This window comes from Macaca nemestrina, chromosome 10 (genome assembly GCF_043159975.1).
Source record: "Macaca nemestrina isolate mMacNem1 chromosome 10, mMacNem.hap1, whole genome shotgun sequence".
Classification (NCBI taxonomy): domain Eukaryota; kingdom Metazoa; phylum Chordata; class Mammalia; order Primates; family Cercopithecidae; genus Macaca; species Macaca nemestrina.
Window position 1 is genome coordinate 88,916,638 of NC_092134.1, and position 27,409 is coordinate 88,944,046.

General features: G+C 36.7%; 1 protein-coding gene across 4 annotated transcripts in view; it reads left to right on the forward strand.

The window, feature by feature from the left end:
- Positions 1–27,409, forward strand: part of LOC105470100 (neural EGFL like 2) — a 435,684-nt gene that overhangs the window by 217,935 nt on the left and 190,340 nt on the right. For all 4 annotated transcript variants that reach the window (XM_071071837.1, XM_071071835.1, XM_011721849.2 and 1 more), the window contains exons 12-13: positions 2,451–2,553; positions 14,579–14,707. In XM_071071837.1, the coding sequence (XP_070927938.1) occupies positions 2,451–2,553; positions 14,579–14,707 (232 nt within the window). The remainder of the gene's footprint in view (positions 1–2,450; positions 2,554–14,578; positions 14,708–27,409) is intronic.

Sequence of the window (27,409 nt, forward strand, 5' to 3'; positions counted from 1 at the left end):
ATTAAGATAGTGATTTATGCTGCTGGCACCACCAATCAACTGTGATTACTAAGAGTGAGGGCAAGGAAAATCCTAAGAATTTTGCCAAGACAAATTGAATCTGAAAGAAGCTATCCACTTCATGCATCTTAATTTGGAAATCCTTTGAGATAAGCAAGGAGGAGATGCAAAGAGGCAAGACTGTGACGGATTAGATTTCTAGAACATGAAAGCCCTGATTTCTTCATGCCCATTATAAAGTATCCTCTCTGCTTCTTTTAGTTTTAAATCAGCTTTCCAATGATGTAGGTTCCCATCTTAGAGAATAGAGACACAGGAAAATTAAAATGAATTCCTCAACCTGTATTTCAAGATGATGGATTTTCCTTTATCATCATCCCTACACCAATGCCATTTTAAGTGGAGTAAGTCCCACAATAGATAAAAGAATTGGAAGACAGAGAGAGATCTAGTAACTCCAGAATGAGAAAAGAGACTCAGAGAAGTTACTTCAAGGAGGGAGGAAAACTTCTGCCTGCTGCCTTCTAATAGTAATCTCTAACATTAAAATTTTGGCTCTAAATTTAAAAATCTTGAGGGCATTTAAAGTTTGTCACTTCTCTCTCTCTCTCTCTCTCTCTCTCTCTCTCTCTCTCTCTCTCTCTCTCTGTGTGTGTGTGTGTGTGTGTGTGTGTGTATGTGTATCCTATTCATTTTACCAGAATATGTCTCATAATACTGATAATTGTGGTTTAGAAATGTACTAATTGCCTATTGGATTTTAAATTTGCTATTATATAAGATTATTTGATTTTAAATAGGTTCAGCTAGAAGTCTGTATAGAGGCAACACAGCAGGTGCTCATAAATTTTAGATAAATGAGTGAATGTTACCTTTTATTTGCTGAAACAAAAGGCACCATTTTCTACCTTCTAATGCTGCACTCTGCAATAGAAATATGATGCAAGCCACAAACAGAATTTTTGTTGGACTATTTTTTTTCTGTTTTCTCCCATATATCCAAAATATCATAATTTCAACATGTAATCAATGTTAAATTTATTGATAAAATATTGTACATTCTTTTGTTATACCAAGTCTTCAAATTCTCATGTGTACTTTGCAATTACAGTGTAAAAGAGCCACATGTAGCTAGTGACTACTGATTGGACAGCACAGCTCTGTCAGATCATCATAAGCTTTTGTACTAAATTCTTCACTTTAAGGACTTCCACAGTTTCTTTTCCCTTCAAGGCCCTTAAAGCTCCTGTATTTACCTTGCTGCATAATTGACAGCTCTCTCTCACAGCCATTTTCTGAGCTGTCAATTCTAGTCCCTGTTTGTTCTTTTATTGTCAATTTTGTGGCTTTGAAAATATTGGCAGTCCTAGGGGTCTGTGACTTTAATAGTAACACAGAAAACACTGTGGTTTAGAAAACCAGATTACCGGAACTGATATTACTACTAAATCAAAAGAAGACTAGCATTTGACTCCACTGTATACATGCTTCCTGCCACTTTCCTGACAAGAGCTTATGATTTGGAGAAGGTCCTTTACATAAATGAGCCAGGAAAAGGCAGATATTGAAATGTGTACTTCTTCTATGAAAGCATTCCTTGCAGAAATTGTATCTACAAATCTAAGCTATTGACCAGTAGTTAAAATGGAAGCTTGCAAGTTCCAAGAGTTATTACTTATGTATTAGTTAGCATAATATAGCATAGTTAATGATCCTTGTTTTTAGGAGATTGGACACCAACAGTATAGAAAACAAATGCTTGCTCCTAAGGCAGGAATACTTCAAGGCAGGAATACTTTTGTGTTTTGGTTTCTCCTTGGGAAGTATTTAATATTTTTCACTGCAAGAATTATAATGATTTTACATTGATTTATTCCTTTATTCAAGAAATTTTTAAGTGCCAATTAGGTGCCTGAAAAATGTGCTAGACATTAATTTGCAAGAGACATGAATCCTGCCTTCATTTTCCTTGTAGTTTTGTGGGAGATATCCAATATTTCTTACCAGAATCATCTGTGAGAATCTCCTTATAACAAAACTTTTTGAGAAAACTGAAATGTTTCGAAAGCCCAATTTTAATTTACTGTTTTTTCCAAAAACTGTTGATGTAAATCAAACTGTGTTTTTGTCACAGTTGTCATCTGGGCTTGCAAATGTATTGTAAAACTAGCAAAATTTTCCAGGATTCCCCAGATGTTTGGCAAATTATAGACATGGCTGCAGTGTGGTAGTATCAGTGTGGCTGATTCCTATTCTAAAGACTTGCTTATTCTAAAGACTTTCCAGTTGGGATTTAATGTCATTTTGGGAGTCAGCCCATGATCTGCGCAGAGGTCCTCAGGACAAAAATTTCTTGATCTTAAAAGAGGCTTCTCAGTTGCTGGATCTGGAAACTTCTTAGCAAGTCCTAATGATACAATTTGAAGCACTTCTTTTCTGTTGTCTAACAGGACCAGACCATGAAACTTGTTGAGAGTTCAGGCTGTCCAGCTTTGGATTGTCCAGAGTCTCAACAGATTACCTTGTCTCACAGCTGTTGCAAAGTTTGTAAAGGTAAGACTTTTTTGAGAAGTAAGATTTGTGTGCAAGAGTTATTATAGTAGGCTAGTGCAACTGACATGAAGTAGAAATTCTCATAAGCAAATTATTTCCATAGACTAATAGTATTTCCCTATATGCTCTCCTAATTTGTCACAGAGTGGCACAGTAGGTAGTCATGAAATATTTACTTAACTGAATTAAAACGGAACTGCTCCCATGCATTTCTGCAAGTTGTCTTGAACCTGTCTCAAGCTCTGGGTCTCTAAATTTCTCTCTGTGTGCTGGTTCGGAGTGAGCACAGCTTTGCTAAAGAAAGTTACACAACAATATTGAGTTAGTTATTTTATTGTCAGTTACTGTTTCTTGGCAAGTGAGTTTTGTTTGTTTTTCATTTCTCCTCAGCTTCTTTTTATAACTTACCTAGAATATTTTTCATTATGACTACTTCAAATCCCTGTCTTCTCGATTCTACTCTCAATTCTCACCCATAGGTCTCTGAACTACTGAGAAGAGAGAGGCCATCAGACATATATTGTTTGTTCTGTGTTGCCTCTGATATGATAGAACTAGAACTAGTAATTAGAAGGGACTTTGATTATTAGTACAATATAATTAGAAGGGACTTCGATTATTAGTTCAAGATAAGAAAACACTAAAATTTGTGCTATTCAAAAATGCAATAGACCAGCCCAGGGGGCAGTGAATTTCCATCACTAAAGGTTTTTACACTAGGTATCTTATTATAGATTCATGTATTAAATTAAAGCATAGATTATACGAAACTCTTTAAGATCTTTGCCAGTCATGAAATTATATGTGCCTTCCTGTATTATATTGGAATTATATGCTTGTGAATCCATCTTCTACATTAGACAGTGTACCTGTGGGCAGGGCTGAGTCTTCATGTTCACCTCTATATCCTTAATACCTACTATGATACCTGGAATGTAGTTGGTACTTATAACTGATGTAATTGGTGCTGTATAACAAACTACCCCAAATAAGCTACAGTACTTATTTTAATAATAACCTTTATGTTGATGCAAAACACAGCTTAAATAGAAAAAGTAAGACAAAGAAACATTATGAAACATATGCTATTTTGTTTTCTTTTAACTTACTCTATTAAAAGTGGACATAGGATAGATCCTAGATCACCCACACCCATTTTTATTTATTTATTTATTTCCGTTTTTTTTTTTTCTTAATTATACTTTAAGTTCTGGGATACATGTGCAGAACTTGCAGGTTTGTTACATAGGTATACATGTACCTGTTTGCTGCACCCATCAACACGTCATCTACATTAGGTATTTCTCCTAATGCTATCCCTCCCGTAGCCCCCCACCCACTGACAGGCCCTGGTATATGATGTTCCCCTCCCTGTGTCCATGAGTTCTTGTTGTTCAACTCCCACTTATGAGTGAGAACATGCGGTGTTTGGTTTTCTGTTCCTGTGTTAGTTTGCTGAGAATGATGGTTTCCAGCTTCATCCATGTCCGTGCAAAGGATATGAACTCATCCTTTTTTATGGTTACATAGCATTCCATGGTGTATACGTGCCCCATTTTCATTATTATTGTTATTATTATTATTATTATTATACTTTGAGTTCTAGGGTACATGTGCACAACATGCAGGTTTGTTACATATGTATACATGTGCCATGTTGGTGTGCTGCACCTATTAACTTGTCATTTACATTAAGTATATCTCTTAATGCTATCCCTCCTCCCTCCCCCCTCCTCACAATAGGCCCCGGTGTGTGATGTTCCCCTTCCTGTGTCCAAGTGATCTCATTGTTCAATTCCCACCTATGAGTGAGAACATGCGGCGTTTGGTTTTCTGTTCTTGCGATAGTTTGCTGAGAATGATGGTTTCCAGCTGCATCCATGTCCCTACAAAGGACACGAACTCATTCTTTTTTTGGCTGCATAGTATTCCATGGTGTATATGTGCCACATTTTCTTAATCCAGTCTGCCACTGATGGACATTTGGGTTGATTCCAAGTCTTTGCTATTGTGAATAGTGCCGCAATAAACATAAGTGTGCATGTGTCTTTATAGCAGCATGATTTATAATCATTTGGGTATATCCCCAATAATGGGATGGCTGGGTCAAATGGTATTTCTAGTTCTAGATCCTTGAGGAATTGCCACACTGTTTTCCACAATGGTTAAACTAGTTTACAGTCCCACCAACAGTGTAAAAGTGTTCCTATTTCTCCACATCCTCTCCAGCACCTGTTGCTTCCTGATTTTTTAATAATTGCCATTCTAACTGGTGTGAGATGGTATCTCATTGTGGTTTTGATTTGCATTTCTCTGATGGCCAGTGATGATGAGCATTTTTTCATGTGTCTGTTGGCTGTATGAATGTCTTCTTTTGAGAAGTGTCTGTTCATATCCTTTGCCCACTTTTTGGTGGAGTTGTTTGTTTTTTTTCTTGTAAATTTGTTTGAGTTCTTTGTAGGTTCTGGATATTAGCCCCTTGTCAGATGAGTAGATTGCAAAAATTTTCTCCCATTCTGTAGGTTGCCTGTTCACTCTGATGGTAGTTTCTTTTGCTGTGCAGAAGCTCTTTAGTTTAATTAGATCACATTTGTCAATTTTGGCTTTTGTTGCCATTGCTTTTGGTGTTTTAGACGTGAAGTCCTTGCCCATGCCTATGTCCTGAATGGTATTACCTAGGTTTTCTTCTCGGGTTTTTAGGGTTTTAGGTCTAACATTTAAGTTTCCAATCCATCTTGAATTAATTTTCGTATAAGGAGTAAGGAAGGGATCCAGTTTCAGCTTTCCACTTACGGCTAACTAATTTTCCCAGCACCATTTATTAACTAGGGAATCCTTTCCCCATTTCTTGTTTTTGTCAGGTTTGTCAAAGATCAGATGGCTGTAGATGTGTGGTATTATTTCTGAGGACTCTGTTCTGTTCTATTGGTCTATATCTCTGTTTTGGTACCAGTACCATGCTGTTTTGGTTACTGTAACCTTGTAGTATAGTTTGAAGTCAGATAGCATGATGCCTCCAACTTTGTTCTTTTGGCTTAGGATTGTCTTGGCAATGCGGGCTCTTTTTTGGTTCCATATGAACTTTAAAGCATTTTTTTTCCAATTCTGTGAAGAAAGTCATTGGTAGCTTAATGGGGATGGCTTTGAATCTATAAATTACCTTGGGCAGTATGGCCATTTTCACAATGTTGATTCTTCCTATCCGCGAGCATGGAGTGTTCTTCCATTTGTTTGTGTCCTCTTTTTTTTCATTGAGCAGTGGTTTGTAGTTCTCCTTGAAGAGGTCGTTTACATCCCTTGTAAGTTAGATTCCTAGGTGTTTTATTCTCTTTGAAGCTATTGTGAATGGGAGTTTATTCATGATTTGGCTCTCTGTTTGTCTGTTACTGGTGTATAAGAATACTTGTGATTTTTGCACATTGATTTTGTATCCTGAGAGTTTGCTGAAGTTGCTTATCAGCGGAAGGAGATTTTGGGCTTAGATGAAGGGGTTTTCTAAATATACAATCATGTTATCTGCAAACAGGGACAATTTGACTTCTTCTTTTCCTAACTGAATACCCTTGATTTCTTTCTCTTGCCTGATTGCCCTAGCCAGAACTTCCAACACTATGTTGAATAGGAGTGGTGAGAGAGGGCATCCCTGTCTTGTGCCAGTTTTCAAAAGGAATGCTTCCAGTTTTTGCCCATTCAGTATGATATTGGCTGTGGGTTTGTCAAAAATAGCTCTTATTATTTTGAGATATGTTCCATCAATACCGAATTTATTGAGAGTTTTTAGCATGAAGGGCTTTTGAATTTTGTCAAAGGCCTTTTCTGCATCTATTAAGATAATCGTGTGGTTTTTGTCTTTGGTTCTGTTTATATGCTGGATTACATTTATTGATTTGTGTATGTTGAACCAGCCTTGCATCGCAGGGATGAAGCCCACTTGATCGTGGTGGATAAGCTTTTTGATGTGCTGCTGGATTCGGTTTGCCAGTATTTTATTGAGGATTTTTGCATCAGTGTTCATCAGGGATATTGGTCTAAAATTCTCTTTTTTTGTTGTGTCTCTGTCAGGCTTTGGTATCAGGATGATGCTGGCCTCGTAAAATGAGTTAAGGAGGATTCCCTCTTTTTCCATTCATTGGAATAGTTTCAGAAGGAATGGTACCAGCTCCTCCTTGTACCTCTGGTAGAATTCAGCTGTGAATCCGTCTGGTCCTGGCCTTTTTTTGGTTGGTAGGCTATTAATTATTGCCTCAATTTCAGAGCCTGCTATTGGTCTATTCAGGGTTTCAACTTCTTCCTGGTTTAGTCTTGGGAGAGTGTAAGTGTCCAGGAAATTATCCATTTCTTCTAGGTTTTCTATTTTATTTGCGCAGAGGTGTTTATAGTATTCTCTGATGGTAGTTTGTATTTCTGTGGGGTCGGTGGTGATATCCCCTTTATCACTTTTTATTGCGTCTATTTGATTCTTCTCTCTTTTCTTCTTTATTAGTTTTGCTAGCGGTCTATCAATTTTGTTGATGTTTTCAAAAAACCAGCTCCTGGATTCATTGATTTTTTGGAGGGTTTTTGTGTCTCTGTCTCCTTCAGTTCTGCTCTGATCTTAATTATTTCTTGCCTTCTGCTAGCTTTTGAATGTGTTTGCTCTTACTTCTGTAGTTCTTTTAATTGTGATGTTAGGGTGTCAATTTTAGATCTTTCCTGCTTTCTCTTGTGGGCATTTAGTGCTATAAATTTCCCTCTACACACTGCTTTAAATGTGTCCCAGAGATTCTGGTATGTTATATCTTTGTTCTCATTGGTTTCAAAGAACATCTTTATTTCTGCCTTCATTTCGTTATGTACCCAGTAGTCATTCAGGAGCAGGTTGTTCAGTTTCCATGTAATTGAGCGGTTTTGATTGAGTTTCTTAGTCCTGAGTTCTAGTTTGATTGCACTATGGTCTGAGAGACAGTTTGTTATAACTTCTGTTCTTGTACATTTGCTGAGGAGTGCTTTACTTCCAATTATGTGGTCAATTTTGGAATAAGTGTGATATGGTGCTGAGAAAAATGTATATTCTGTTGATTTCGGGTGGAGGGTTCTGTAGATGTCTATTAAGTCCACTTGGTGCAGAGTTGAGTTCAATTCCTGGATGTCCTTGTTATCTTTCTGACTCATTGATCTGTCTAATGTTGACAGTGGGGTGTTAAAGTTTCCTATTATTATTGTATGGGAGTCTAAGTCTCCTTGTAAGTCTCTAAGGACTTGCTTTATGAATCTGGCTGCTCCTGTATTGGGTGCATATATATTTAGGATAGTTAGCTCTTCCTGTTGAATTGATCCCTTTACCATTATGTAATGGCCTTCTTTGTCTCTTTTGATCTTTGATGGTTTAAAGTCTGTTTTATCAGAGACTAGGATTGCAATCCCTGTGTTTTTTTGTTTTCCATTTGCTTGGTAGATCTTCCTCCATCCCTTTATTTTGAGCCTATGTATGTCTCTGCATGTGAGATGGGTCTCCTGAATACAGCAAACTGATGAGTCTTGACTCTTTATCCAATTTGCCAGTCTGTGTCTTTTAATTGGAGCATTTAGTCCATTTACATTTAAGGCTAATGTTGTTATGTGTGAACTTGATCCTGTCATTATGATATTAGCTGGTTATTTTGCTCGTTAGTTGATGCAGTTTCTTCCTAGCATCAATGTCCACTCCCATTTTTATCAGGATGGTGCAGTTTGGTTTTGTTTTTAGTTTTTATGTTACTTTTCCATCCACTCAATTGGGAGTTTTTAAATCTCAGTTTGTGTAAGGCTCTTTAGGAATTACAAAATGGTTTAAGACGTGGTCTGCCCTTCAAGGAGCTTTCAGGGTAACTCTGCAGTAATGAGGAACACTTCTAAAAAGAACTATGATCACTTGGACATTTAATAAGGACCATAAGAGTTTTCATTCTCACAGTGCCTAAGTCAGTGCCTTATGCAAAGCATGTGTTTAATTTGATATGAATCAAGAATGCTCTTTGGATTTAGTCCTCCAGTTTGCAGCTTGACTAGAATGTCTTTGGCATCCAAACATAGGTAGGCCATAACAGTGTTTCTTAAACTTAAATATACATATGACTAACTTAGGCATCTTATTAAAATGCAGGTTCTCATTCAGTAGGTTGGGGTCAGGCCTAAGAATCTGAATTTCTACAGAAAAGCTCCTAGGTGATACTAATGCTGTTGGCAAGCAGGACCACACTTTTAGTAGTTCACTATTGCTGCAAAAAATCTATCTATTGCTGTTCCAAATCTCAGTGGATTAAAGCAATAGTATTGTGGGTCAGGAATTCAGACAGGGCTTGGCTAGGTGATTCTTGTGCTCCATGTGGTGTTAACTGGGGTCATTCAATGCTGTAGGGCTGGAAGCCGGGCTTGGCTGGTAAGTTCAGGATGGCCTCACTATATGTTGGTCACCTTGGTAGGAATGGTTAGAAGGCTGAGCACAGCTGGTTCTCCCTCCCTCTCTGCATAATCTAAGGACTTGTTCCCATGGTCTCTTCAGCAGGATAATCATCAAACTTCTTAAATAGTGGCTCAGGCCTTCAAAGACTAGGTCTGGAACTGGCACCACATCACTTCTATCACACACAGTTGGGCAAAGCACTCACAGGCAGCCCACATTCAAGAGAAGGGGAAATAGACCTCACCATACATAGGAGTGCTGCAAAATTGTGGCCACTTTTAAGAGCTGTCTTTAATGAACACTACAGGTGTCCAAGGGCTATACAGAAATTACAGAGATGAATAGCATAGAAGTTAGTCAAGGTTGGGTAGGATAAGATTTGGGTAAAAAGCTGAAATAGGGCCTTTTTGATATCAAGAGAAACCTTAACCACATCTATTTCTTTTTAAGAGAGTCCTAGTGTATTATGAAAAACAAGTTAATACATGGAAAAGGCTAGTAAAATCGTGTTATATTTTAATTATTTACAGTTAAAAAATGTATTTACACAGAATACTTAAAAATATAATGATAGACTATACCATGACTAATACTTCCTCCACCTGAGATTCTGATATAACTGATATAAGAGGAGTGGGGCCTTGGCATTACTATTTTTTAAAAATCCCTAATAAATTATTCTTTGCAGCTAGGATTGTGAACCACTGGCTTAGATAATCTTCAAACTGGAATTGGACAGGTCGTCCCTTCTTGAAACATTTAGCACCATTTTTAGTAAAGATTGCATTAATTTCCGACTTCAAATATGTAAAATAAACATATGTTCTCCTGGCATTTTCTAACTTTCAAACTAAAAGAAGTCAAGTTTTCAAGGCTTAAATTTTTGGTCAACTCCTAAAGATACGTTGTGACAAATTCATTCGTAATAAAATTCACCTCCTGTTTCCAGGCCTGTTTGTATAGTGCTAAAGATGGTGTGTTCACATCTGAAAGAGTAAATTGTTGGACAACAGTTAGTAAATATTCACTTAGAGCAGAGCATGAGATGAAGTGTTGACCTTTTCATAGAGGCTCAGCCAGTGGTTGGAAACTAAGCTATACCCTGAAGTCAGGCTCCAAATCACTAGGCGCTAAATCAAATTCAACCAAGACTGTGTTCTAGGTACCCTGTATCTAGCCGTCTTCTGTAGCAGCAGATCAGAAGAAATGTAGCAGAAAACTTTTCCACTTTTTTCGAATTAGAGAGCCCTTTCAAGGAAGCTTATAACAAATTACCACATGACAGAGATTCAGCGATTCAGCGAGGATTCTGATTTAGAAAGATACAGAAATAATGTGGATAACTTTTTTATCCACAGTCCTTCTGGTTCTTCTCCTCGTCCTTGGTAACCACTTTGTCTGCCTGCAAGATCATTAAGCCTTATTCACTAGATGTCCATCCTTAATTTATTATTTACTTCATCTCGACTCATAATTATAAGCAATAGGGGCATCCATATGCAGAAGGCTGAGTTAGTGTTGGTTCTCCTCTCCCTGGGAAACTTCTGGATAACCCATAGTTTCCCATATTATTCAATTATCACCTTCATGATTCTGGCTATGTATATATTACTAATACCATTATATAGTTAATTTTTAAATACTTACTCTTAATCAACTCACTTTTAAAAGATTTAGTTTTATTCCTAAGTGGCGGTAGCCGTGAAATAATAGAACTATTTACTAGATTTGTGTATTTCTTATACACATTAAAAGAAATCCATTGGTGTTAGCATTTATCTATGTTCATCCATGTACATGAGATACACTTTGGGAAACACTAGGATAATCCATTATCTTGCAAACAATACCTAAATTAAGTTAGTATTCTTTCATGTACAAGTGATGGAACATCCCATTCAAGTGTCACTGCAAAAAATGGAATATGTAGGCCCAATAAACAGAGGGTAAATTGGCTTTAGGTGTAGCTTGATTCCACTCTCAAATCTCATCCCTTTGTCTTGATGCATCTCTCAGTTTATCTCCTGTGAGGTAGCTTTGTTTTCAGGCTCAATGTGTTCTCAGCTATACCCCTACATTTTTATGCTCATATCATTATGCCATTCAAGTAGGTGGAAGAAAAAGCTCAGCATTCTCGTAAACTGAATAAAAATCCCAGAATTGAGTTTCAGTGGTCTTCATTAGCTTGAAGTAGGTAATATGCCCTGACCTGAAGAAATTATTGTGTCCAGGCCAGTGGACTGCATTGACTGGTGTGGCTGTATCCTGTGGAGGAGTAGAGTTCATTTTCTTTTAAGCATCTGGGCTGAAAGTAGGGGTGAGTGATTCTTCCACAGTATAACTAGGTTATTCTTTTTTTCCACAAAAAAAGAAATGATGCCTTTAGGCAAAACCTATGAATATTCACCACAAAATTATTGTATACTCTTTCTCTTGATAATTATGTATTACCATTATATATATACTGTTCTTATTTACACATAATCTTTTGTATCCATCCTCCCCTACTTTTCCAGTTATACAGGAATGCATGTTTATATTTTACCAAAAGGTCTACACTTGATAGAAGAACACAGAACTTTATGTAACTTTGTAAAGCTTGCAAAGGGATTAGAGAACATGATATCCTTGAAGTTAAAACCTAAAGAAGGAAATCAAAGAAAGGCTAGGTTGTATTAGATAATTGGTTCATCCATCTGTCTATAAGAAATATTTGAATTTTCTTTTATGGATCTCAAGATATTTAATTTCAGCTTATTAGTAGTGCTCTAATAACTTTAGTTATTAACAAATAATATATTATTATGCTTTTACATAGATAATTTCATTTGAACCTCACATATTGCAAGGTAGTTATTATACTAATTTTTATAGGTGAGAAAAACTGAAGGCTTAGAAAGGTTAATTAATGTACAGTTAGTAATTTACACAGGAAGTAAGTGGCAGAGATCAGATGTAAACTCGGGCCTGCCGACTCCAAAAGCCAAGCACATATGAATGGAAATGCAACTATGAATATAATAGGATTATGTTACCAACCCATACTCTGGTTTGTTTAAAGCTATTCCCTATAGATCAGAAGCAACCTACTTGAAATCAAGTCTGAATTTTCCACCCATTAGTTGTTAGCCTTTTGACCCTAGCATTTTGCAAAATAACCAGTAGATTCAATCAACTTATCTGTTGGAAGAATGAATCAAAATAGCTGACATTGTTTATAGTAAATTGGAATTTGAATGACTGAAATTTCAATTTTTCAAGTATTTGTGTTTTAAAAATCCCATATGGTAAAAAGCAAGGCACTTCCTAATTTTTACCTACAACAGTGAAAGTTGGATCACACTGTTATCTTACAGTGAGAAAATTCTTGCAGCAATGAAACTCTACATAGTGTATGTATGCAAGATGTTTAATGTTGAGATGAGAGATCTCACCATTACTGAAACAGAACTGAAAATGGATGATAATAGAGATGGCATATCGCATATGGCATAGATAATATTGAGCAGATTCCAAGATGGGAGAGGAGAAAATTCAACCAAGTGAAAAGCTGAAGGAAGGTTTTGAAAAAGAGATGTATGAGAAATGGTATCCATTCTTAGTCACAGTCTTCTGAAAGTTGTTTGAGACAGTACAGGTAAAAGTATGCAGAAATTTAACACTGTGTTAGAACTTTGTTTCTTAATACTCTGTGTATCTTAAGGGGTAGGCTATTTTTTAGTAACTTTGTTTTAATATAGAATAAATATAAAGTGGTTTTTGAAGCCTTTTTAGTTAGTTTGATGTTGTGCTGAGCTATTGGAATAGAGAGTGAAGATGACTTTTTAGCTGAAATTGTTCTCCCTCAGGCATTATGAAAAGACAGTGGAATACATTTGAAGAAATAGCATCTCAATTTAGCTATTTAAAGAAGAAGGAAATAAAAAGATCCTAGGAGAAAGCATTTTTAACTTTTGCTCTTCTTAAGAATTTTACTTTTAAATGTACAGCCTTAATCATGACAATTTAGATTGTGAAGACTCTTGTCAAAAGAAGCTAAGTTGCCAAGTATTTTAAATGCTGTTATTGACTATATTTTTCTGGACTTAATAAACCTATACTTTATTTTATTTTTGTAGAAATCACTGAGTCATTTGATTATTTTTCTACTGTTTTTTAATGGCATTATTATGTTTTTGGAACATTACTGTTCTTAAGGGTTATTAAGTTTTACCAATAATATTTTACTATACATCATAGTTGCATTAATAGGGAGTGTGTTTTAACTCTGTAATTATAATCAGAATGAAGACCAATTTGATTACAGATAAGATGAACCAATTTAGTACTTCCATCTATATGATTTTCGCAAGTAAAAGTCTTCTTGCCTATAGGTAGATCAGATTATTCTAAGATACATGAAATATACCTTTTTAGTCCTTTTTGTTGTTGTTGAGATGGAGTCTTACTCTTTTGCCCAGGCTGGATTGCAGCAGCGTGATCTTGGCTCACTAGAACCTCTGCCTCCTGGATTGAAGCAATTTTCCTTCCTCAGCCTCCAGAGTAGCTGGGATTACAGGCACTTGCCACCATGCCCAGCTAATTTTTGTATTTTTAGTACAGACAGGGTTTCACCATGTTGGCCAGGCTGGCCTCCACCTCCTGATCTCAAATGATCCATCTGCCTCAGCCTCCCAAAGTGCTGGGATTACAGGTGTGAACCACTATGCCCAGCCACCTTGTTTCTTTTTCTTTTGTTTTTTTAACATGGGCTAAAATAGTAATCCATTAGAAAGCGCAAAACTAGATAAATAACATACACCAAGCAATTTAAAAATGGTTGAATGATATATAATTATGTAATTTCCATTAAATATGGATTCCAGTTTTGAAGACTTCATTTCAGCATCTTAGATGATCTTTGAACAAGGGATTCAGACCACAAAAAGAGATCTTGAGAAATTGCACATGATTGATGTCACTGTTTATAAAATGTTACATTTTTCTTTTCTCTCATAAAGACTCAGATATGTGAAATCTCTGTATTTCTCAAAATTTTTCTTCCTCTTTAGAGTGAACATACTTTGCCTTGTAGATTTCTAGAGAAAATTAGATTAAAGTGATGTAATATTCATCTTTAACACATTTAGAAAGTTTTTTTTTGGATGCTAAGCTGTCTAATTTCTTAAATATACAATAGGTGCATTTCATCTGATTTGGTTAGTTTTACCCACAGATGTTGATAATGTTGAACCTCCAGTTACCAGATTACCTTCTCATTGTGTTACCTTCTATGTTATAAATCTTTATTTTGAACCCTAATAATATTTCTTTTTTCAGATACTTGGAGGTTTATAATTAGAATATTAGAGACTAGATAGCATTTATAAAGTCAAAAACCAAAGAAGAAATAGAGTTAACTTGAAATGGAAATTAATTGAGTTAAACGTAAAGAAGAACTTTTTGGTATTCACAGCATGTGATTCTTCTGTAAATGTTGATGAAGATACTAATTTAAAAATTATTTAGCAAGTCATAGCTTCAAAATTAAAGAAAATATTAAGTAGGAAAATTTGCGTTGTCATAGTTTCATTTACCTTAATAAATTTCTTTTTTTTCCTGTAGGTTATGACTTTTGTTCTGAAAGACATAACTGCATGGAGAATTCTGTCTGCAGAAATCTGAATGACAGGGCTGTTTGTAGCTGTCGAGATGGTTTTAGGGCTCTTCGAGAAGATAATGCCTACTGTGAAGGTAATCCTTGTAATGATGTGTAGCTCAGCTGTATAAATTTTCTGGGATTACTGCATGCAAAATTTATTAATTTCCCAGGTTGTCAAGTTGATGGTCCCATTAAAAGTGGTGAATTTAATTTGAAGCATATTAATCAGCTAAAAATAATTATCTTTCAAATTAAAGTTTTTCAGCTATCTGCTATATGTCAGACTAATAAGTTAATATGGCTGGTTTCTTGAATTAGAACAATTCTTCCACTGTGAAATTGCCTTCTTTTTTCATAATTAGATATTCAGATAGCTCACATATTGACATGATTACTGTGGCTTGCAGTTAGAATTGTAGTCAGAGTTTTCCAGACAGTGTTGTGTAACAAGGGCAATCACTTAACAGGAAGATAAAGTGCCTACTGCTATTTTTGTTTGCTACTCTAAGTAATCTAAGTGATTGTATTCATGCTCTGTAGTATTTAGTAAATAGTTCCAGTGGAGTAAATCATTTTCTAGTTACTTTTAAAAATCTTAACTAATACCCACGATAGTTTATTCTCTCGTGGAAAGTGTCCACATACAGTGAGCAGACCCTTGACATTTTCAAATGCTCTGGCTTTGATTCTTCCTGAAGAAGTCCATGAGATGTGGTAATTTATTATTTCCCTGAGGTATGGATTTGAATCATTCCTATTAATTGTGTAAGTAGCTAATGGGTTCTACAAACCAGAACATTGATTTGGAGGTGTTTGGGCATTCGGAGAAAGTTTTGGAGAGTTCTAAACTTACCCACTCAACATGTCAAGCATGTGCCATAGATCTGTGGAGATGGAAAACCTCAGGTATAAATACACAGGTTCTGTTTAGCTGCAGGATGATTTGTTGGCTCTTGGAAAACCAACTTCTGTTGTTTCCCTTAGCTTTAAATAGTTTTTTCTTTTTCTTAAAAATCTGTATTCATTTTTTAAATTGACCTTTGGATCAAAATATTTCTTTAAATGCTACTGATTCAGTCCTAAAGGGATCATTCCAGTTTTGCAGAAGAAAATAAATATGGCTTCCCTTCCCCATTCATAATGCAGATTTATTTAAAATTCCTCATCTTAAAAGATTTTACATAAAAATGGATTTTTACCCTTACGTAACATAGAGGTAAACTTTCTTAGGAAACTAATGTATTTTCATTATAATATTTGAGATTTCTAACATATAACAAGCCCCTTTGATATTGTTTATATGTATAACACGAAACTACATGATTCATGTGATATTTTGTTTTGAATTTTACTTATATGATTATTACTTTTTAAAAATTTTTGAGCTGCTTTTGATGCTATTAAGTATATTCAATCATGTAATAAATATTTAGTGAGCACCTACTGCGTCCTGAACATTTTTCTAGGCTTGGTGTAAAGTGGAGTAAATGGTGAACCAGACTTACAAATATCCTGTGCTCAGGAGCTTTACATTCTGGGGGTAAGACAGAGAATTACTGGGTGACCATAGAACTAGAGAAGACAATTTCGGGTAGTAAAAATTAATAGGAAGAAAATGAAACAGGATGATGCACTAAAGATTGGCTGGGGATTTATTCAGAGTGGTCAACCTCTGGGGCAGGGAGTGAGGGGAGAGTGGTGGTTAACCTGAGACTTGATGGTAAGAAAGGAAACAGCCATGTAATAATCTTGGATGGAACATTTCAACCAGAAGAATAAAAAGTGGGAATGAGCTTAGAATGCTCTAGGAACAAAATGAAGGAAAATGTAGTGGAGCAGACAAATCAAGGCAATCCTGTTGGAGAATTAGGCAGGGGCCAGGTAATGTAGGAAAGTTTGCAAGGATTTCAGAGTTACATCAAGGAGGACAGTGATATGCTCAGCCTTGTATTGAAAAGGATAGTTCTGGCTCCAGTGTGATAGGCGAACTATGGTGTTGGGTGTAGTGGGGAGCAGTGGAAATTGGAGACCAGTTGGAAGGCTATTGCAGTAGTTCAGGTACAGATGTTGATGGCCTGGATAAGGAAAGCTATAGGAGGTGAAGAGGAGTGAGGTATATTCATAGTACATTTTGAAAGTAGAGCCAAAAATACTTGCAGATAGTTCATTGTGGTGTAGAATTGATCAAGAGGAGCCGAGATTTGGAATCTGAGCAACACATGGATGGCATTGCCGTTTATTGAGACAGGAAAGAAGTTAAGGAAAGGGGCCAGATATTTAGATTACCTTACTTGTTTAAATTATTTATCAGTGAAACTTCTGAAAATTGGCCTAATCGGCCGGGTGCGGTGGCTCACACCTGTAATCCCAGCACTTTGGGAGGCTGAGGCGGGCGGATCACGAGGTCAGGAGATCAAGACCATCCTGGCTAACATGGTGAAACCCCGTCTCTACTGAAAATACAAAAAAAATTAGCCGGGCGTGGTGGTGGGCGCCTGTAGTCCCAGCTACTCGGGAGGCTGAGGCAGGAGAATGGCGTGAACCCGAGAGGTGGAGCTTGCAGTGAGCCGAGAGCATGCCACTGCACTCCAGCCTGGGAGACACAGCGAGACTCCATCTCAAAAAAAAAAAAAAAAAAAAAAAAAGAAAATTGGCCTAATCATAAAGACCAACTCACTCAGTTTTTATCTGGAAGTGTTCTGGATAAAATCTGTGGCACAGATTGGCAGCTGTTTTCATCTTGAATGCACTATACAATGACATGTTTTACAACTTTATACTAATTGTCATTTGAATATATAATCTTCAAAGCGTAAGAAACTGATGGAAAAATTTGTTGAACATATTGATATAATCAAATTCAAGATATCTTGAATTTTTTTATACATAAGGATTTCTAATATATCTTTTGTTATTTAGTCCAAATAACAAAATATTATTCAGGATTTGAATAATTCTTATCAAATATGGTTTTCCTTTTGATTGTGGCATGGTTGCTAACTTTGAAGATGTTTTGACTTCTTAGAAGGAACACCCTTTTAAACATTTTTAATGCAATTTTGCATGTTACATATTTGGTCCTTAAAAAAATTACACTTGTGATTATACATAAAAATAAGCAAGCTGTTGTTTGTAAATAGCATACAATTTTATTTACTAAATCTGTGGGGTTGTGTAATGATATGACTGTAATTGAGACTATTGATTTTTACTACCGTTTTCTTGATCATGGTTATTATAACACTGGTAACCATTGGAGTTCATTCATTCATTCAATAAATATTTATTAAATACTTACTTTGTGCAAAGTTAGAGATATGGGTAAAGCAGTAAATTAGATATACATGACTAATATTCTGTCAGGCAAGAAAGATAATTAACAGGCCATTTCATTACACCAAAGAACATTTCATTGCAAATGTGGCAACTATTCTAAAAGAGAAATAGGTTAATAGGGCATGTGATCTGGGTGGTGGGGTTAGGGAAAATTTTGCTTGAGCGAGAAGAGTTTTATTCTGGAATTTGAAGGGTAAGTAAAAGTCAGGGAATCATGGAAGGAAGAGTAGAAAAGAAGAGAATCTCTTACATGGGTAAATCAGCATGTCTAAGGGCTTTCAGGTAGAAAGAAGGACTTTTTAAGAACCGAGGGAAGGGAAGGTCAATAGCAGAGAGCACAGGAGAGGTGCCCAGTGAGACTGATGATGAGAAGCAGGATCTTAAAGGTCACACTAAAGATTAGGAGTTTCATGTGAAGAACAAGGGGCAGCTAATTAAAGATTTTAAGCCGAGAAGTGTCATAGTCACACTCATGTTTTAAACATATCACTCCAGCTGTAGGATGAACGGGAGTAAGGCTGGATGCAGGCAAACCAGTGGGCGAAAGCCAGTGAGGGCTTGTCTTAAAAATAGAAGTGGAAATGTGGATGTGTCTAAGAGCATTTGAGAGGTAAGACCAGCCATTCTTGATTAATTGGTGATAGCAGATGATGAGGAGAGAGGTTTAGAGGTTGATTCCCAGGTTTCTGGACTAATAAACAGGCAGATGTTGGCGCTGCTCACTTAGGGAACAGATTGAGTGAGAAAATCATGATGGATTTGGAGTGCCTATGGGACATCTAAGTTGAGTAACCAGTTGAATATACTTCAATTTGACATTAAGGGAAGTTTAAGTTAGACAAAAAATTTTGGAATTCTTTGGCATCTAAATGTTAGTTGAGGAGATGGAAGGGATTGCCTAGAGAGTTTTGAGCAACACTTGAGCATTTTATAGAAAAGATGGTTTGGTGATGGTGATAGCAAAGTCATGGCTGAAATGTAAGAGGAAAGAGAAGAGAAGGTGGTGTCACAGAAGCCAAGAGAAGAGAGAATTTCAAGCAGAAAGTAGGGTGTGTCTGAGAGATCAAGAAAAATGAAGACTGAAAGATGTCCTTTGTGTTGAACCTCCCAGATGACACTGAGGACAGCAATAGTGATTTTGGTGCAAAGTTGGTGATACAAGCCAGTTTGGAGTACATTGAATATTGTCTAAGGGAAAAAAATGAATCTGAAGAAGGGAGAGGGCTTCTTCTAGATGTTTGCCTACAAAGGGATGGAGAAAGGAAGTAGCTTAGGGGACCTGAAGCTAAAGAAGGAATTTTTCTGCCCGACCCACTTTTTCTTATTTAACTTCTGTACCGTTTGCCCTTGCCCCAGTATCTCAGCCAGGTAGATGATAGCTTCTTGTTCTTCAGTGAGTTTTGCAACACCTCAGATATTTATAAACATAGTTTAATATTAGGATTTTATGACAGCATGACTTCTCTAGCTTTTCTGTATAAGGGATCTAGAATGTCTGGAAGTATATTGGCCTACTTAGTTTTTTGTTAACTGCATGCTTATCACATTTCTCTTTAAAAATTATATATTCATCTCCATCCATCCATCTCATCTCCTATAGATTTCTTTCTATGTTTTTAAATATTTTACCTCACATTTGGTATTTTGTCAGTACATCTAAGATATAAAAGTTGTCAAAAATTATGTTGGACATCCTGTTTTTCAGACTGTTTTTTTGCTACATGTCTTCACTTGACAGTAAAAATTATGGGATCTTTTGATGTTTTGATTATATCTTCTTTCCTCACATTCCACTATTCAGTATTATGTTAGGGTAATCTTGGCATTCTATTTTAGATGGTGGCTTCCAGAGTCATTTTGTAAGTTTCTTTCTTCAGCATGTATTAGTTGCTGGGGATGACAGCTGTGTCAGTCCAATAGCGCATTACGATGAAGATTTTTGTGATTTCCAAACTTCTTAAAACCAGTGGCGTTTTTCCTATCTAAGCCTTTGACATTATACCAAGAACAGGAAGAGTCCTGCAAAAGTGAGTCATTTATATGATTGCATACCACACATAATTATAAAAATTGGTAATTGATGGCTTATTAATGAATTTTAAGTAAGTTTTTGAGACATTTCTTCAAATTAACAAGAATATGGGAAATAGTTTGGTATAGTCTGACCCCACCTCCAAGTACCTAATTTCTTATTGATAGCCTAGTTTCTCTTGGATTCATTCAATCTCTTTCATTCTGATTCCTGCCTCCAGGTGTCATTTTTCACTTCATGTCACCATCTGTTTAGACACTCTGCCTCCTTTGTCTCTTCCCACTCCTAACCAACCAGGACCCACTCTCCAGATCAGCATTCATAAAACATCATTTATTCTATTTGAGTGTTCCCAGTGCCTTGTTCTTGCTCACCACATCAAGTTCGAACTTCTTTGCCCAGCTTCCAGGGCTGTATGTCACCTGGTCGCACATAGCTATTTATCCATTAGCCCTGAGCAGGCCACCTATCATGGTCATTTCTTTTGCTGATAATGATTCATCTGAGTTATGAATTGAATTGTGTTGCCCTCACACCCCAGCCCACATTTAGATTCTCATTTTAACCATGAGCATCTCAGAATGTAACCTTATTTGGAAATAGGAATATTGCAGATTTAATGTGTTAAGATGAGATAAAATCATGCTGGAGAAGGGTGAGACCCTACTCCAGTATGATCACTTTCGTTATAAAGAGGAGAAATTTGGATACAGACACATAGGGAAATTATCATGTCAACATGAAGACAGAGATCAGGATGATGTGACTGTAAGCCAAGGAAAACCAAAGATCACTAGCAAAGCACCAGCAGCTAGGTGAGGAGCATGGAACAAATTGTACTTCACAGCTCTCAGGAGGAACCAACCCTGTCAACAACTTGGTTTTGGACTTCTAGCCTCCAAAACTGGGAGACAATGAGTTTCTGTTGTGCAGGACACCCTGTTTGTGGTACTTTATTATGGCAGTCCTAGAAAACTAATACAATCTGACAGAAATGCCTTTAGCTTTTTGGCTTAACAATTCATGATTTAATCATTCTTCTAGACTCTGCTTGATTTTTATCTTCTGTGGGAAGAATTCCTGATGAATTTATTGTGTGCATATACTTTCTCATATTCTCTTTTTATTTTATCTGACTGAACAATTAGTACTTTATACTAGTCTATATCCAGTTGTTCAGCTGGAGTATACAACACATCCTCAGATAATGTCATTTCATTTAATGTTGTTTCATTATAATGTTGATGAGAAAAAAATATTCCTGACTGAGGCCACAGTCTGTGTGGAGTTTACACATTTTCCCCACGTCTGTGTGGATTTTCCCAGATACTCCAGTTTCCTCCACACCCCAAAGCTGTGTATGGTAGAGTCACTGGTGTGTCTAAATGGCCCTGATGTGAGTGAGTGTGGGTGTGTGTGAGTGGTTTTATGATGGAATGACATCCTGGACAGGGCTGGTTCCTGCCTTGTCCCCTGGGCTACCCAGTCAGGCTCCAGCCATCCCCAACCCTGAACTGGAATAAGTGGGTAAATAATTATCTTACTTGTTTTTATTAATGGTTCTTAAATGTGTGTATAGCTCATGTTTATTTCCATGTTTAATATTAGTAAGTGTTTTGGTCTTTAGTTTAGAAGTTTGGTGATGTTTCTGTGACCAGAAATATGCTGAAAGAACTTAACCCTTATTTACAGCCATTAGCCTATGTTAAAGTTGGTTACATTCGTTGTATGCCATTTCACTTAAAGTTGCCGTTTCCAAGAGCCTACCTATGTTAAGCAAGGAGGCCTTACTGTACTTTATTATATACTGTGTTATTTATTCATTCAGATTTCAATATATATATCTGTGTATACTTCTCTCAACTATAAGTACCTAGTGATCACAGCCTGTTTATTTTCCTTGAATTCTCACAAACTTCTAAAATAGAGGCAATGTAGAGCTTAAGAAAGATTTGTTGACTGATGGTCTGAAGTGCTTAGTTGACTCATCACTAAAGAATGACTCGGCAAGCACTGAGTTTGTTGAGTTGCATTTGTACTATATATAAGAAAATCTAATCATGGTACTGACTTTTGTAGCTAGAAAGGGATTCAGTTTTAATTTCTGTTGGGCTTTAAAAATTATTCTCAATAGTGTAAGAAAAGGAAATTGTTCATTCATAACGTTCATTATTTATTAAATTATATGTGCACTGATAAATAACATACACATTCAAAGGACCTCAACTATTAGAAGTTTCCCCATCTTCACAATTGCTTTTACAGAACACTCATTTTTTTCCTAAGATTTGAATTCTACCTAAAATTTGCAAAGCAACTCACTTCAACATGAAATATCTGGTATGTGTAAGGTGTGTAATAAATACCAGTTGACCCTGAACATGGAAATCTTAGTAAATATTCGTTTACTAAGCACCTGTGATGTGCCAGAGTTGGAATCCTCAAAAATTAACTAATAAACTTTTATATTTAGACATCTAGTTCAAATATCTATTTTTTAAGCTTCATCGTTTACATCAATAAAAACATTGATTTCTCCTGCCTCATTCCTGTCTTTTTAATGCTATCTTTTGGCTAATGATGCCTCTTCCACCCTCTTTCTTGTTCTGCATTTCAGGGAATTCTAGCCTATGTACAAAGTAATGTGAGCAAAACTATGGTTCTTTGGAGGCATTTAAAATGCTTTTCACATATCATGGGTTTCTGTTTGTTTTTGAGGCAGGACCTCACTCTTTTGCCTAGGCTGGAGTGCAGTGTTGCAATCTTGGCTCACTGCAGCCTCAACCTCTTGCGCTCAAGCAATCCCCCCACCTCAGTCTCCCAAGTAGCTGGGACTACAGGCATGCACCACCATGCCTGGCTAATTTATTTTCTTTTTTTCTTTTTAAATTTTTTTTGGAGAGATATGATTTCACTGTGTTGCCTAGGCTGGTCATATATATGATCTTATTTCGTCCAACAGTCCTATGATGATGAAAGCTTTATTATAATCTATTTTGTAGTTTAGAAAACTAAAGAGCTTGCATGTCAAATGACTCCTTCAAAATCATTTATCCAGGCAGCAAACAGTAAATTCAGGGTTCAAATTCACATCATCTGTCTTCAAATTCTGAGGACTTTTTCTCTTTACCACTTTTAATTAATTTTGTATAGACAGAGTCTCACTCTGTTGTCCAGGCATGGTTGATATGCAGTGGCATGATCATGGCTCACTAAAGCCTTGAATTCCTGGGTAAGCGATCCTCCCACCTCAGCCTCCTGAGTAGCTGAGGCTTACAGGCGTGTGCCTTCACACCCGGCTAATGATTTTACTTTTGGTAGAGATGGGGTCTTGCTTTGTTGCCCAGGATGGTCTCAAACTCCCGGGCTCAAGTGACCATCCCACTCCACCTTCTAAAGCACTGGGATCACAGGCATGAGCCATTATGCCCAGACTAATTTATTTATTAAATATTGAATCTAATTCTTTGTATAAGAAAGAGTAGCGTAAGATTTTTCTTTAGAAAGGCATTTTTAATCATAGTTAGCTACTTTAAAAATTAAATGCTTCTTTTTTTTTTTTTTTTTTGAGACGGAGTCTCACTCTGATTTTGTATTTCATCCAGAAAGCAGCTCATTGCCATTAGAGAAATCATGTAACCAACATCCTTTGCTCCCGCACTTTCTCCCTCTTTCCCTCCCTCTCTCCTTTCCTCCCTCCTTCCCCTCTTTCCTTCTTTCTTTTCTTCCTTCCTCCCTCCCTCCTCCTCCCTCTCCGGTCTCTTCCTCCGCCCCTCCCTTCCTTCCTCCCTCCCTTCCTTCTCCCTCCCTCCCTTCTCTCCTTCCTTCCTTTCTTCCTTCCTTCCTTCTTCCCTTTTACCCCTTCTGTCTCCTTTCTTCTCTTTTTTTTCAGCTGCTTACCATCTCACAACTAACTTGTTTAGTGATGAATTCCTGACACAACCATATTTGCATATGATTAACTGAGATATAGAGGAAATCTGAAAGGATTCCTTTAAGAGTAAGATGAGCGATAGCCTCAGAAAGTTGCTCCAAGAGATATGAAAGGAAAGCTACAGAATGAACTCAATTCTCTGATTGCAAACCCAGCACACAAGTCCCTGCTGGATCTAATGGGAGGCTTGCTAACAGCTAGGATAAATAACCTAGAGAACTGAGCCCTATGGGATTAATTAGGGAACTCTAGCAGACACTGTCACTTTCAAAACTGTCATTAATGATGCACTCTCTGTGGTATACTATGGTAGAATTTCTTAAATAAATAAAAAAAAAGTCTAAGGATACTGTATTAGTCAGGGTTCTCCAGAAAAACAGAACCAATAATATGTGTGTGTGTGTGCACACGCGTTGTATATTATATATATGTGAGATTTATTATTATAAGGAATTGGCTGACATGCCTATGGAGGTTGACAAGTCCCAAAATCTGCAGTGGGCAAGCTGGAGACTTAGGAGAGCCAGTGGCATAGTTTCAGTCTGAGTTCAAAGGCCCGAGATTTGGAGACTCAATGGTATAAGTTCCAGTTTGAGGTTAGGAGAAGACCAACGTTCTAATTCAAGGACTTAGGCAGACGAAATTTCCCTCTTACTCAGTCTTTTTGTTCTATTCAAGTCTTCAATTGATTGTATGAGGCCTGTCCACGTTAAGGAGGGATAATCTGCTTTACTCAGTCTACAGATTCAAATGTTAATTGCATCCAGAAACACCCTCACAGACACACCCAGAATAATGTTTGACCAAATGTCTGGTTACCACCTGGCCTAGTCAAGTTGTCACATAAAATTAACCATAACAGGTAAAATTTAAAAGAGAGAAAGAGAGACAGAGAAGAGCAAAAGTATTTCTGAGGTTTCCAAATGTCATGACTTGACCTTTTAATGGCATCATCTATCCATTCAATCAAGTGGAAAAATTGCTACATAAAACAGCTTTCAGGATTAATATGATATATGGAAACATTAAAGTATTTTTAGGCTTTGAGGAACATCTATGTAAGATATTTACAATGTTGAGGAAATAATGGATTTATTTTTTCATGAGAATCATTCCTTCTTCAATTAAAGAATTCTGTTATGGAAGTTCTGAAAATCTCTACTAAGTGACATAGCTAAATTTGAACTTGCATTAGCTATTCATCTGGGCTCATTCATCATTTACTTTCTACTATGCTTCAACTTTCTCAGAGTCAAAACAATTTCCATTCATTTCTAGACTTGAACACCATTAAGATATTCAAATAAGAGAAAAGGACATTTTAAAATTCGAAGCAAAGGTCTCCTTTGATAGGAGAGGATTTTGAAATTTGTAAATCAAACCTGATAAAAATGAAACCTTTCTAAATTTCTTCTTAGGCATGGTTTCTCATGCAAAGCTAACTGAAGACACAATCAATGCTCTCCATATACAGGCATACCTTGGAGATATTGCTGGTTTGTTTCCAGACCACTGCAATAAAGCTAATATTGCAATAAAGCAAGTCACATAGACTGTTTTGTCTCCCAGTGCATATAAAAATTATATTTACACTCTACTGTAGTCTTTTAAGTGTGCATGTCCTTATGTCTTTAAAAATGTACTTATCTTTATTTAAAAATATTTTACTGCAAAAAATGCTAACAATCATCTGAGCTTTCAGAGAGTCATAATAATATTTTTTGTGATGGAGGGTCTTGCCTCGATGTTGATGGCTGCTGATTGATCAAGGAGATAGTTGCTGAAGGTTAGGATGGCTGTGGAAATTTCTTAAAATAACATAACAATGAAGTTTGTCAATTGATTGACTCTTCCTTTCATGAGAGATTTCTCTGTAGCGTGCAATGCTATTTGATGGCATCTTATCTACAGTATAACTTTTTTCAAAATTGTAATCAATTCTCTTAAACCCTGCTGCTGCTTTATCAACTAAGTTTTTGTAATATTCTAAATTCTTGGTTGTCATTTCAACAATGCTTACAGAATTTTTACCAGGAGTAGATTTCATCTCAGGAAGCTACTTTCTTTGCTTATTCATAAGAAACAATTTATCATCTGTTCAAATTTTAACATGAGATTGCAGCAATTCAGTCACATCTTCAGGCTTCATTTCTAATTCTAGTACTCTTACTATTTCCACTGCATCTGCAGTTACTCCCTCTACTGAAGTATTGAACCACTCAAAGTCATCTGTGAGTGCTGGAATCAACTTATTCCAAACTCCTGTTAGTGTTGTTATCTTGACCTCTTCCCATGAATCAAGAAGTTTCTTAGTGTCATCTAGAATGGTGAATCTTGCCCAGAAGGTTTTCCATTTACTTTGCCCAGATTCAAGAGAGGAATCACTATCTATGGCAGCTACAGTCTTAAGAAATACATTGCCATCAGAGCTCTTGGGTGACTAGGAACATTGTCAGTGGGTCACAATAATTTGAAAGGAATCCTTTTTTTTTTTTTAACCTGAACAATGGGCTTTAAACCTTTAGTAAAACGTGGTGTAAACAGAAGTGTGGCCATCATCTAGGCTTCATTGTTCCATTTATAGAGCACAGGCAGAGTAGTTTTAGCATAATTCTTAAGGGCCCCAGGGTTTTTGAAATGGTCAATGAGCAATGGCTTCAACTTAACGTCACAACAACTGCATTAGCCCCTAACAAGAGAGGCAGCCTCTCCTTGGAAACTATGAAGCCAGGCATTGACTTCTGTCTCTCTAGCTATGAAAATTCTGTATGGCATTTTCTCCTAATGGAAGGTCATTTTGTCTTGATTGAAAACCTGTTGTTTAGTATAGCTAACTTGGCCAATGGTCTTAGCTAGATCATTTGAATAACTTGCTGCAGTTTGTACATCAGCGCTTGTTGGTTCACCTTCCTCTTTTCTGCTATAGAGATGGCTTCTTTCGTTAAACATAATGAGCCAACCTCTGCTAGCTTTAAACTTTTCTTCTGCAGCTTCCTCACCTCTCTCAGCCTTCTAGAATTGAAGAGAGTTAGGGCCTTGCTCTTGATTAGGCTTTGGCTCAAGGGAATGTTGTGGTTGATTGTACCTTCCATCCATACTACTCAAACTTTCTCCATGTCATCAGTAAGACCATTTCGCTTTCAGTAATTCATGTGTTCTATGGAGTAACACTTTAATATTCCTTCCTTTGCATTTACAACTTGGCTACTCCAGAGGCCTAACTTTTGGCCTGTATTGACTTTCAACATACCTTCCTCACTAAACTTCGTCATTTCTCCCTTTTGATTTACAATGAGAGACGTGTAACTCTTCTCACTTGAACATTTATTAATTGGCCTAATTTCAATATCATTGTATCTCAGGGATTAGACTGGACTGAGGAAAAGGGGAGAGATGGGAATGGCCAGTCAGTAGAGCCGTCAGAACACACACAGTTATTGATTAAGTTTGCCATCTTATATGGGCACTGTTCTTAGTGCCCTAGGAGAATTC